Below are 15155 nucleotides of genomic sequence, written 5' to 3'. Positions count from 1 at the left end.
CTTGCACTTTCTGTCTCTTTGTGTTGAAAAGAGATTTAAAAAGCATGTGATAAGAGGCAGCCCTCAAAGGCTTAGAAATTAGCATATGAGCCTACCTATGTTTAGTTTAAAGGGACAGTACACTGTAAAATAATTTTTCCATTAATGTATTTGCAATGACTTGTTATACCAGCTGGAGAGTATAAAATATTTGAGAAATTGCATTTTCGGTTTTGTGTATATGAAGTAGCTGGTTTTGTGCTTTGAAACCACAGCCTATTAACAAAGGGTTGAACTTAAGGTAATATCAGATCTCATTATGTTATAACTGTGTGTACACAGACTTGCTTCCTTATCTTATAATTGTCTGGAACACCAAAGCTCAATACATAGAGAGAACAATGGGAAATTATTTTATTACTTAACAATCCTGTACCCCACTGAGAGTGTAATCTCTTCTGCTGACTGTGTTTACTTAGGCTTGTCAATAACATATACTCCAGTATCAAAACTTTCAGTATAGGTTGGGAAACCACAAGCTAAATCAGCTATTTCAAATGCCAAAATAGGGGTAAAGAAACTACTTGCAGCCAATTTAATACACTCTAGCAGGTAAAAAGGATCATTGGGAATAATTTAAAGGGGAGAAAGCTTTTGGGTGAACTGTCCCTTTAAACTAAGAATACCAAGAGAAAAAAGCAAATTTGATGATAAAAGTAAATTGGAAAGTAGATTAAAATTAAAAGTCCTATCTGAATAATGAAAGTTTAATTTATACTAGACTGTCCCTTTAATAGTTACAAGAGCACCCACAGACAAGCACAATACCTGATACACGCAATAGCACGGCACACATTGTTTTGAACTCATTCAAGGTCCCAGGTATTCATATATTGGTGAGCACACGCTGGGTTCCTAATATAAACACAGTGGCAGGCACACTCAGTGTCCCCAGATAAAAATATTTACAAAGCACTCCCCTGCTCTCACACACACCAGCATAGCATCTGCAGTCTCAGACATGCACACAAGGGTGGTATCTGCAGTCACAGAGTACTGTGTATAAGGTACCCGCTGCTCACACACACCAGTGTAGAATCTGCAGTCACACAGCAATGTGTATATGGTACCCCCAGCTGTCACCAGTATAGCATCTGCAGACACACAGCAATGTGTATATGGTACCCCCAGCTGTCACACCAGTATAGCATCTGCAGACACACAGCAATGTGTATATGGTACCCCCAGCTGTCACATCAGTATAGCATCTGCAGACACACAGCAATGTGTATATGGTACCCCCAGCTGTCACACCAGTATAGCATCTGCAGACACACAGCAATGTGTATATGGTACCCCCAGCTGTCACACCAGTATAGCATCTGCAGACACACAGCAATGTGTATATGGTACCCCCAGCTGCCACACCAGTATAGCATCTGCAGACACACAGCAATGTGTATATGGTACCCCCAGCTGTCACACCAGTATAGCATCTGCAGACACACAGCAATGTGTATATGGTACCCCCAGCTGTCACATCAGTATAGCATCTGCAGACACACAGCAATGTGTATATGGTACCCCCAGCTGTCACACAGTATAGCATCTGCAGACACAGAGCAATGTGTATATGGTACCCCCAGCTGTCACATCAGTATAGCATCTGCAGACACACAGCAATGTGTATATGGTACCCCCAGCTGTCACACCAGTATAGCATCTGCAGACACACAGCAATGTGTATATGGTACCCCCAGCTGTCACATCAGTATAGCAACTGCAGACACACAGCAATGTGTATATGGTACCCCCAGCTGTCACATCAGTATAGCAACTGCAGACACACAGCAATGTGTATATGGTACCCCCAGCTGTCACACCAGTATAGCAACTGCAGACACACAGCAATGTGTATATGGTACCCCCAGCTGTCACATCAGTATAGCATCTGCAGACACACAGCAATGTGTATATGGTACCCCCAGCTGTCACACAGCAATGTGTATATTGTAACCCCAGCTGTCACATCAGTATAGCATCTGCAGACACACAGCAATGTGTATATGGTACCCCCAGCTGTCACACCAGTATAGCATCTGCAGACACACAGCAATGTGTATATGGTACCCCACAGCTGTCACACCAGTATAGCATCTGCAGACACACAGAAATGTGTATATGGTACCCCCAGCTGTCACACCAGTATAGCATCTGCAGACACACAGCAATGTGTATATGGTACCCCCAGCTGTCACACCAGTATAGCATCTGCAGACACACAGCAATGTGTATATGGTACCCCCAGCTGCCACACCAGTATAGCATCTGCAGACACACAGCAATGTGTATATGGTACCCCCAGCTGCCACACCAGTATAGCATCTGCAGACACACAGCAATGTGTATATGGTACCCCCAGCTGTCACACCAGTATAGCATCTGCAGACACACAGCAATGTGTATATGGTAACCCCCAGCTGTCACTCCAGTATAGCATCTGCAGACACACAGCAATGTGTATATGGTACCCTCAGCTGTCACATCAGTATAGCATCTGCAGACACACAGTAATGTGTAAATGGTAACCCCAGCTGTCACACCAGTATAGCATCTGCAGACACACAGCAATGTGTATATTGTAACCCCAGCTGTCACATCAGTATAGCATCTGCAGACACACAGCAATGTGTATATGGTACCCCCAGCTGTCACACCAGTATAGCATCTGCAGACACACAGCAATGTGTATATGGTACCCCCAGCTGTCACACCAGTATAGCATCTGCAGACACACAGAAATGTGTATATGGTACCCCCAGCTGTCACACCAGTATAGCATCTGCAGACACACAGCAATGTGTATATGGTACCCCCAGCTGTCACACCAGTATAGCATCTGCAGACACACAGCAATGTGTATATGGTACCCCCAGCTGTCACACCAGTATAGCATCTGCAGACACACAGCAATGTGTATATGGTACCCCCAGCTGCCACACCAGTATAGCATCTGCAGACACACAGCAATGTGTATATGGTACCCCCAGCTGTCACACCAGTATAGCATCTGCAGACACACAGCAATGTGTATATGGTAACCCCCAGCTGTCACTCCAGTATAGCATCTGCAGACACACAGCAATGTGTATATGGTACCCTCAGCTGTCACATCAGTATAGCATCTGCAGACACACAGTAATGTGTAAATGGTAACCCCAGCTGTCACACCAGTATAGCATCTGCAGACACACAGCAATGTGTATATGGTACCCCCAGCTGTCACACCAGTATAGCATCTGCAGACACACAGCAATGTGTATATGGTACCCCCAGCTGTCACACAGCAATGTGTATATTGTAACCCCAGCTGTCACACCAGTATAGCATCTGCAGACACACAGCAATGTGTATATGGTACCCCCAGCTGTCACACCAGTATAGCATCTGCAGACACACAGCAATGTTTATATGGTACCCCCAGCTGTCACACCAGTATAGCATCTGCAGACACACAGCAATGTGTATATGGTACCCCCCAGCTGTCACACAGCAATGTGTATATTGTACCCCCAGCTGTCACACCAGTATAGCATCTGCAGACACACAGCAATGTGTATATGGTACCCCCAGCTGTCACACCAGTATAGCATCTGCAGACACACAGCAATGTGTATATGGTACCCCCAGCTGTCACACCAGTATAGCATCTGCAGACACACAGCAATGTGTATATGGTACCCCCAGCTGTCACACCAGTATAGCATCTGCAGACACACAGCAATGTGTATATGGTACCCCCAGCTGTCACTCACACCAGTGTAGCATCTGCAGACACACAGCAATGTGTATATGGTACCCCCAGCTGTCACACCAGTATAGCATCTGCAGACACACAGCAATGTGTATATGGTACCCCCAGCTGTCACACCAGTATAGCATCTGCAGACACACAGAAATGTGTATATGGTACCCCCAGCTGTCACACCAGTATAGCATCTGCAGACACACAGCAATGTGTATATGGTACCCCCAGCTGCCACACCAGTATAGCATCTGCAGACACACAGCAATGTGTATATGGTACCCCCAGCTGCCACACCAGTATAGCATCTGCAGACACACAGCAATGTGTATATGGTACCCCCAGCTGTCACACCAGTATAGCATCTGCAGACACACAGCAATGTGTATATGGTACCCCCAGCTGTCACATCAGTATAGCATCTGCAGACACACAGCAATGTGTATATGGTACCCCCAGCTGTCACACCAGTATAGCATCTGCAGACACACAGCAATGTGTATATGGCACCCCCAGCTGTCACACCAGTATAGCATCTGCAGACACACAGCAATGTGTATATGGTACCCCCAGCTGTCACATCAGTATAGCATCTGCAGACACACAGCAATGTGTATATGGTACTCCCAGCTGTCACATCAGTATAGCATCTGCAGACACACAGCAATGTGTATATGGTACCCCCAGCTGTCACTCCAGTATAGCATCTGCAGACACACAGCAATGTGTATATGGTACCCCCAGCTGTCACTCCAGTATAGCATCTGCAGACACACAGCAATGTGTATATGGTACCCCCAGCTGTCACACAGCAATGTGTATATGGTACCCCCAGCTGACACATCAGTATAGCATCTGCAGACACACAGCAATGTGTATATGGTACCCCCAGCTGTCACACCAGTATAGCATCTGCAGACACACAGCAATGTGTATATGGTACCCCCAGCTGTCACACCAGTATAGCATCTGCAGACACACAGCAATGTGTATATGGTACCCCCAGTTGTCACACCAGTAGAGCATCTGCAGACACACAGCAATGTGTATATGGAACCCCCAGCTGTCACTCACACCGGTGTAGCATCTGCAGACACACAGCAATGTGTATATGGTACCCCCAGCTGTCACACCAGTATAGCATTTGCAGTCACACAGCAATGTGTATATGGTACCCCCAGCTGTCACACCAGTATAGCATCTGCAGACACACAGAAATGTGTATATGGTACCCCCAGCTGTCACACCAGTATAGCATCTGCAGACACACAGCAATGTGTATATGGTACCCCCAGTTGTCACACCAGTAGAGCATCTGCAGACACACAGCAATGTGTATATGGAACCCCCAGCTGTCACTCACACCAGTGTAGCATCTGCAGACACACAGCAATGTGTATATGGTACCCCCAGCTGTCACACCAGTATAGCATCTGCAGACACACAGAAATGTGTATATGGTACCCCCAGCTGTCACACCAGTATAGCATCTGCAGACACACAGAAATGTGTATATGGTACCCCCAGCTGTCACACCAGTATAGCATCTGCAGACACACAGCAATGTGTATATGGTACCCCCAGCTGTCACACCAGTATAGCATCTGCAGACACACAGCAATGTGAATATGGAACCCTCAGCTGTCACACCAGTATAGCATCTGCAGAGACACAGAAATGTGTATATGGTACCCCCAGCTGTCACACCAGTGTAGCATCTGCAGACACACAGCAATGTGTATATGGTACCCCCAGCTGTCACACCAGTATAGCATCTGCAGACACACAGCAATGTGTATATGGTACCCCCAGCTGTCACATCAGTATAGCATCTGCAGACACACAGCAATGTGTATATGGAACCCCCAGCTGTCACTCACACCGGTGTAGCATGTAGTCACATAAAACTGTGTATAAGATACCCCCAGTTCTTACACCAGTGTAGCATCTGCAGTCACATATCACTGTGTATAACATACCATACCCCGTTCTCTCTCACAAACACTAGAAAAGCATCTCAGACACCACTGTGTATAACATACTACCCCCTGCTCTCTCTTTAACAAACACACTAGAAAAGCATCTCACACACCACTGTTTATAACATACTACCCCTTGCTCTCTCTTTAACAAGCACACTAGAAAAGCATCTCACACACCACTGTGTATAACATACTAACCCCTGCTCTCTCTTTAACAAACACACTAGAAAAGCATCACACACCACTGTGTATAAGAGTACCACCTTCTCTCACACATACCAGTGCAGGATCCGAAGTCACACTGAACTGTGTAATAAGGATCAGTCCCAGCTCACACACACACGAGTGTAGCTTATGTAGTCACAGAGCACTTTGTATAACCTACCTCCTTTATACACACACTAAAGAAACCTCTGCAGTCAAAGAGCACTATGCATAAGATACTCCCTTGTACACACACTAGAGAAGCAACTGCAGCCAGAGATCACTGTATAAAACTCACACACATCAGTGTAGCATATGCAGTCACAGAGCACTGTGTATAACGTACCCCCTGTACACACACACTCTAGCAAAGCAACGGTAGTCACAGAGCACTGTGTATAACGTACCCCCTGTACACACACACTCTAGCAAAGCAACGGTAGTCACAGAGCACTGTGTATAACGTACCCCCTGTACACACACACTCTAGCAAAGCAACGGTAGTCACAGAGCACTGTGTATAAGTATACCCAATCTGCAGTCACAGAGCACTGTGTATAAGTATACCCAATCTGCAGTCACAGAGCACTGTGTATAAGTATACCCAATCTGCAGTCACAGAGCACTGTGTATAAGTATACCCAATCTGCAGTCACAGAGCACTGTGTATAAGTATACCCAATCTGCAGTAACTGAGCACTGTGTATAAGTATACCCAATCTGCAGTCACTGAGCACTGTGTATAAGTATACCCAATCTGCAGTCACTGAGCACTGTGTATAAGTATACCCAATCTGCAGTCACTGAGCACTGTGTATAAGAATACCCAATCTGCAGTCACTGAACACTGTGTATAAGAATACCCAATCTGCAGTCACTGAGCACTGTGTATAAGAATACCCAATCTGCAGTCACTGAGCACTGTGTATAAGAATACCCAATCTGCAGTCACAGAGCACTGTGTATAAGAATACCCAATCTGCAGTCACAGAGCACTGTGTATAAGAATACCCAATCTGCAGTCACACAGCACTGTGTATAAGAATACCCAAGCTGCAGTCACTGAACACTGTGTATAAGAATACCCAATCTGCAGTCACAGAGCACTGTGTATAAGTATACCCAATCTGCAGTCACTGAACACTGTGTATAAGAATACCCAATCTGCAGTCACTGAGCACTGTGTATAAGAATACCCAATCTGCAGTCCCAGAGCACTGTGTATAAGAATACCAAATCTGCAGTCACTGAACACTGTGTATAAGAATACCCAATCTGCAGTCACTGAACACTGTGTATAAGAATACCCAATCTGCAGTCACTGAGCACTGTGTATAAGAATACCCAATCTGCAGTCACTGAACACTGTGTATAAGTATACCCAATCTGCAGTCACACAGCACTGTGTATAAGAATACCCAATCTGCAGTCACTGAACACTGTGTATAAGTATACCCAATCTGCAGTCACAGAGCACTGTGTATAAGTATACCCAATCTGCAGTCACACAGCACTGTGTATAAGAATACCCAATCTGCAGTCACAGAGCACTGTGTATAAGTATACCCAATCTGCAGTCACTGAACACTGTGTATAAGTATACCCAATCTGCAGTCACAGAGCACTGTGTATAAGAATACCCAATCTGCAGTCACACAGCACTGTGTATAAGAATACCCAATCTGCAGTCACAGAGCACTGTGTATAAGTATACCCAATCTGCAGTCACTGAACACTGTGTATAAGTATACCCAATCTGCAGTCACAGAGCACTGTGTATAAGAATACCCAATCTGCAGTCACAGAGCACTGTGTATAAGAATACCCAATCTGCAGTCACACAGCACTGTGTATAAGTATACCCAATCTGCAGTCACTGAACACTGTGTATAAGAATACCCAATCTGCAGTCACAGAGCACTGTGTATAAGTATACCCAATCTGCAGTCACTGAGCACTGTGTATAAGTATACCCAATCTGCAGTCACTGAGCACTGTGTATAAGTATACCCAATCTGCAGTCACTGAGCACTGTGTATAAGAATACCCAATCTGCAGTCACTGAACACTGTGTATAAGAATACCCAATCTGCAGTCACTGAACACTGTGTATAAGAATACCCAATCTGCAGTCACTGAGCACTGTGTATAAGAATACCCAATCTGCAGTCACTGAGCACTGTGTATAAGAATACCCAATCTGCAGTCACAGAGCACTGTGTATAAGAATACCCAATCTGCAGTCACAGAGCACTGTGTATAAGAATACCCAATCTGCAGTCACACAGCACTGTGTATAAGAATACCCAAGCTGCAGTCACTGAACACTGTGTATAAGAATACCCAATCTGCAGTCACAGAGCACTGTGTATAAGTATACCCAATCTGCAGTCACTGAACACTGTGTATAAGAATACCCAATCTGCAGTCCCTGAGCACTGTGTATAAGAATACCCAATCTGCAGTCCCAGAGCACTGTGTATAAGAATACCCAATCTGCAGTCACTGAACACTGTGTATAAGAATACCCAATCTGCAGTCACTGAACACTGTGTATAAGAATACCCAATCTGCAGTCACTGAGCACTGTGTATAAGAATACCCAATCTGCAGTCACACAGCACTGTGTATAAGAATACCCAATCTGCAGTCACTGAACACTGTGTATAAGTATACCCAATCTGCAGTCACAGAGCACTGTGTATAAGTATACCCAATCTGCAGTCACACAGCACTGTGTATAAGAATACCCAATCTGCAGTCACAGAGCACTGTGTATAAGTATACCCAATCTGCAGTCACTGAACACTGTGTATAAGTATACCCAATCTGCAGTCACAGAGCACTGTGTATAAGAATACCCAATCTGCAGTCACACAGCACTGTGTATAAGTATACCCAATCTGCAGTCACACAGCACTGTGTATAAGAATACCCAATCTGCAGTCACAGAGCACTGTGTATAAGTATACCCAATCTGCAGTCACTGAGCACTGTGTATAAGTATACCCAATCTGCAGTCACACAGCACTGTGTATAAGTATACCCAATCTGCAGTCACTGAGCACTGTGTATAAGTATACCCAATCTGCAGTCACTGAGCACTGTGTATAAGTATACCCAATCTGCAGTCACTGAACACTGTGTATAAGTATACCCAATCTGCAGTCACTGAACACTGTGTATAAGAATACCCAATCTGCAGTCACTGAGCACTGTGTATAAGAATACCCAATCTGCAGTCACACAGCACTGTGTATAAGAATACCCAATCTGCAGTCACACAGCACTGTGTATAAGAATACCCAATCTGCAGTCACAGAGCACTGTGTATAAGTATACCCAATCTGCAGTCACTGAACACTGTGTATAAGTATACCCAATCTGCAGTCACAGAGCACTGTGTATAAGAATACCCAATCTGCAGTCACACAGCACTGTGTATAAGAATACCCAATCTGCAGTCACACAGCACTGTGTATAATTATACCCAATCTGCAGTCACTGAACACTGTGTATAAGAATACCCAATCTGCAGTCACAGAGCACTGTGTATAAGAATACCCAATCTGCAGTCACTGAACACTGTGTATAAGAATACCCAATCTGCAGTCACTGAGCACTGTGTATAAGAATACCCAATCTGCAGTCACTGAACACTGTGTATAAGTATACCCAATCTGCAGTCACTGAACACTGTGTATAAGTATACCCAATCTGCAGTCACAGAGCACTGTGTATAAGAATACCCAATCTGCAGTCACTGAACACTGTGTATAAGTATACCCAATCTGCAGTCACAGAGCACTGTGTATAAGAATACCCAATCTGCAGTCACACAGCACTGTGTATAAGAATACCCAATCTGCAGTCACACAGCACTGTGTATAATTATACCCAATCTGCAGTCACTGAACACTGTGTATAAGAATACCCAATCTGCAGTCACAGAGCACTGTGTATAAGAATACCCAATCTGCAGTCACTGAACACTGTGTATAAGAATACCCAATCTGCAGTCACTGAGCACTGTGTATAAGAATACCCAATCTGCAGTCACTGAACACTGTGTATAAGTATACCCAATCTGCAGTCACTGAACACTGTGTATAAGTATACCCAATCTGCAGTCACAGAGCACTGTGTATAAGAATACCCAATCTGCAGTCACTGAACACTGTGTATAAGAATACCCAATCTGCAGTCACTGAACACTGTGTATAAGAATACCCAAGCTGCAGTCACAGAGCACTGTGTATAATGTACACATTGTACACAAACATGATACCCTGCTGACATGCACAAACCCTCAGCTGACACACACAGTCACATAAACCTGCATGCACCAGCCGGTGTCACACACACCCCAGCTGCCTGTCCCATTACTCACAGAGTTCGGTGTAACGGTGAGCTCCCCTGCACAGCTGGGCCAGGTAGCGCTGCAGCACGTCGGTTAGCAGGTCGCAGGCGGTAAGTTGCACAGAGTCCCATCCCAGCGCCTGGCAAATCTGCGCCACCGACACCCGCAACAGCGAGCGCGTGTAGCTCTCACACATCCCGCCTTATGCCATCACACCCCGGGGGGCTAGCTGGTGGTTATTCTCCCGGTTTATCCGCTAGGCCCGCTCCGAGCTCTTACATCCGCCGCCATCTTGGCCTTTCCTTCCCTGGCAGTACAGGATCGTAGGCTGCAGGTCTAACCAATCCATCTCAGAGGTAATCGATCGTCGAACTTCCGGTTACAAGTTCAGCCATTAGTGTTGTAGGAGGTGTTATAAGGTGACAGGACATTGAAGATTCCTGCGGCCATAATTGTTGTGGGGAAAATGCCAGGATTAAGGCAAAATGTGCCAATAGCAGAAAAACTGCCCAGACGACTAATACGTTTAGAATAACTCAGTTTATGGTGGACATTTCACTCAATCCCTTATTTATCATTTAGAAATGCACCTTAAATTGAACAAATTTGAATTCTACTCAGTTCACGTTTGCCTAGACACACAGGAGCACCAAAAATAGGTTAAATTAGATTGTTGCAGGTGATTTTTTTTTACATCTTATCAAATTGACTAGTTACTTATTTAATTTTTTTTGCGCCTATAGAGAACGTAAAGGGACACTCAGGTCAAATTAAACATTCATGATTCCCATAGAGCATGCAAATTTAAATAACTTTCCAATTTACTTCCATTAACAAAATTTGCAGTCTTTTTAGATTTATACATTTTGAGTAACCAGCACATACTGAGCATGTGTAAGAATTCACAGAATATACGTATATGCATTTGTGATTGGCTGATAGATGTCACATGGTACAGGAGGAGTGGAAATAGACATAACTTTAAAATTTGTTTAAAAAAAAATCTACTCGGGGGCGGAGCCAACTACAGAGGCAGAAAGACGTGTCTTCATGGAGCTCCGGGCTTCTGGCTATAATTATATACTTTAAGTCGCACATAGAAAGTCTGAATCTATGCTATAGTACATCGGATACCCAGCGTATTCCATCATTCTCCCAAAAGTGAGAAATAAGTCATTCTGGGAAGCTAGAAAATTAACAACTGGTTTCTAAGCTAAGCCACGTGGAGCCGCCGGAAAACATCTACACTCCAATCGCACTGGTAAAATGGAAGCCTTGGCCTTATGGGATCGTCGCACCCAACAGCTCTTAGAGACATATTATAACAGTCTGAAAGAGGACCTCTTGTCGCTGTTGTCTACCCTCATGCCACAGCCGGAACGATTAGCCGCACACACAGATCCCATACGCCTGTGCTATAACTTCATCTGAGACCCTATACAGCGATGTGACTAACTTTGACAGCCTAACAGTGCAAATGAAGTGTAACCTCTTGAACCACACATCGGACCCCTGCATTGGGATGCCTAATCCGACTGAACCTGTCACAGAGGCGACACTTCGTTCCTACGCACAGCGCACCCAAACCGAGACACTGATAGCTACAGTAGCATCGCATAACTCGGTTCCTAGAGAACGCCCCAGCTTCTAGACCTTACTCTACAGGACTAACGCAAGCTATCGCTACTTTGGGAGACAAGTCCTGTATCATGAGTGCCAACAGCTTTGGAGCAGGATCTTTCATCTGTCTAAGCACAACGCAGCTCACAGATAAAAACGGATCACTTAGTGATCTGTTTCTAGCTCCTCTTGTCATCGCACCTAACATCTTTACCTGCTGCTTTAATAACACTAAAGAATCTTACTACGATTTTGGATTAATGCTGATCCCACACCCTTACTTCAGAACGGGGGTGGGCTAGACTGTGTGAGGGTGGGTAGCAGTGACTGGATTCTCCAGCAAGTCACCGCAAATAGACACAAGATATATGTATGAGACTCACTTGCCCAAGTTTAGAATGCCGCTCTTCTGTGACTGAGACTGGAGTTACTTGAGATCTCCATGCAGAGTTCTTAGATATTCACCTAAGTTATTAATATTTACTTATCTCTAATTGACGTTTGAGGGAAATATGGTTTTGTTTGAGTCACTATTATTGTGCTTATTTTCAGGAGAAAGCATCCTATCTCTTCTTCCAACAGTATATTGTATTATTTACTTGTTTAATTATACTGTAAATCATATCTTATAATGCTGTAATGTTCTTACTTAGTTTATTATGCACACTGTAGTTCTTTGAAACATTGCCTCATTCTTCTTAAAATGCTTAGAATTACCCTTAGTTTAACTCACTCTATTAATATGTCAGGACTTCAGCTTAGAACCAATACCTGATGGAACAAGATAATATCTGTACCAAGCTCTAATTTTCTCTAACGCCCATGGTAGAATCGCTGGCAAAGTTATAACTTGTTGCAAGACGCCATGATTACTCCCTACTTTATACCATCACAATCAAATCTTTTTGCAGGGATCTCTATTTACAACTATGTTGATCCAGTCACTACTTACATTATCTATGTCCCCCTCGTTACTATTGGTTAGTTAGAAGTATCATTGTTTTGTCTCCTAGCAGACGGAGAGCTTTTTTAGATAGCCTATAAATGTCCTGTATTGCATATTACTCACTATATGGTTTAGTAACATGCATACACCTTCCAATTTTAAACTTATATTACTTTGGAGATTTGAGGTCCCAAGATGATTGCAGCAACTTACATTTTCATTTATATTACATATCTGTTCATTTTGTTCTACCTGAGTATGATGTTAGCCTGGGCTCCCAATCTAGACATAGCAGGCTATCCTATAGTAATGTTTTCTATAGGCAAATTCTCCTAGTGATTCTGCTGTAGATCTTGTATGTTTAGCTGAATTTTATATTTAAAATATTTATAGAGGTCCCATAGCAGTAGGAGGGTAAAACATATTATAGTGCACCTTAACTGTATTTATATTCCTTTTGTTATCTATAGCCTCTTGCTCTCTCATGATATCTATTATCTACCCTACGTGGCATCTATCTACCTCTCCTTTAGCATAATTTATTCTTAAAATAGCTATCTCCCCCCTAAATTTAGTAGTTAAAATAAGATACCCTTAATTTTCTCCACCATCCTTTATACCCCAAGTAACTAACATTGGCTTATGTCCAGTACTCATTACATTTTTATATATAACCCCTTTAAGTAACATAAGCTTGCGTATCCAGAATAAATCCTTTTTTTATAATTCTACCATTTGGATACTAAGTTGTATAGGTACCTGTTTTTGTTGTCTAAATACTGTGCTATTATTACTCTATCTGTTCTCTGCTATCATTATTTCCCCTAAATATTTATATACATGATAGTATTATGTCAGATATGGTTTATTGAAGGTGCCCGAATAATAGTTATCCTAATCAGCTGGATGCCCTGAGTGTCATATTTGTATAGACATATTATAAGAATTAGAACATGCAAGCTAACACCCACTATCCTGGTTTTATATACAGTTATACTACTGTATTTAGTTGTTTTGAAATCTGTTTCTGTTGTTGAAATGCTATGTTATTATTCTACATGTTATTTTGTATTACTCTTTCCCCTAAATATCCCTATACATGATAGTAATATATCAGATACAGCTTATTGAAAGATATCTGAATAACTGTTACCCTAATTAGTTAGATGACCTGACTGTCGTATATGTATAGACATATCATGAGAATTAGAACATGCAAGCTAACACTCACTATCCTAAAGGTTAAAGGTTAATATGCATTGGAAATTGCGTACTATAACACCTCAATCCCCATATATTTTCACTTTTCATTTACTATAATATCCTCAGATTTCTGATTTATTGGGCCAGCAGCTCCCATTACATTTCTTTACCAACTATATCTCCCCTCATCCTTTCCCGCTCTGCATCTGAGAGCGGGTCATATCCACCATCCCTTAACCGTCTGTGTCCAGTGGTGACAATATCCCTGAGGGGAGATACTACATAAATAGATCCTTTTACCATAGAGCTCCTATAGTGAAACTTAGATTTCGTCCTAACTGGATTGGAGCTATACCTGCTCTTTCTTGATACTCACTACAAATTACACCTAACTCTCATATAGTTTAGTGCTGCACACCACACATTATGTTATGATAATTAATCAACCTAGTCAATTAACATTTCTATGGTCCTCCGCCCCCCCCATTGGAGTTGACCATTGCTATTTACATCGCTATTCTTATTATTTGCATCATATAACTTAAGTACTTAATAATATTGTTACATAGAAAAATTATCTGTATAGCGGTGCTTACCCGCTGATATTTCCCCAACTTCCCCCTTGCTCTATATGTTGCTCTTGGTATCAAGATCCTTTAATAATAAGAGGCGTCCGATTATCTGACAAACTAGTTATTTAAGCTCTCAAGAAGTTCATAATAAATAGGGTCTGCTTAGTAGCTACAGTGCTCTTGCAGAGCGTCTTTTAGCACAATGGCCTGGAATAATAGCTACTCTCAATAGGATATAAAAAACACAAAAGGAGGTTTTCAAAGATATTTTGACATTTATCATAGGTTTCCTTTTTTTTTACATATTATTGTTGAGACAATCATTGTTATGTTCTGCTATATGTATATGTCATATTTTTATGTTGTCATTATACCAAAAACTTCAATAAAAATTATTTAAAAAAAATAAAATAAAAATCTACTCATTTGAAGTTTAGACTAAGTGCATAACTAATAAATTGTTTTGTTTTTTGTTATGTGTTTG

The 15155-nt window shown here is 42.7% G+C and overlaps 1 protein-coding gene across 2 annotated transcripts in view; it reads right to left on the bottom strand.

Annotated features, from left to right (window-relative positions):
- TAF3 (TATA-box binding protein associated factor 3) overlaps positions 1-10648 on the bottom strand; it is a 398541-nt gene extending 387893 nt beyond the window's left edge. For both annotated transcript variants that reach the window (XM_053716436.1, XM_053716437.1), the window contains exon 1: positions 10361-10648. In XM_053716436.1, coding sequence (XP_053572411.1) covers positions 10361-10526 — 166 coding nt within the window. In that variant the 5' untranslated portion in view covers positions 10527-10648. The remainder of the gene's footprint in view (positions 1-10360) is intronic.
- Between the last annotated feature and the right edge of the window lie 4507 nt (positions 10649-15155).

The sequence above is a fragment of the Bombina bombina genome, chromosome 6, assembly GCF_027579735.1.
Source record: "Bombina bombina isolate aBomBom1 chromosome 6, aBomBom1.pri, whole genome shotgun sequence".
Lineage (NCBI taxonomy): Eukaryota > Metazoa > Chordata > Amphibia > Anura > Bombinatoridae > Bombina > Bombina bombina.
The sequence above is the reverse complement of the archived record's forward strand: the minus strand, read 5'-3'. Positions and strand labels throughout refer to the sequence as shown.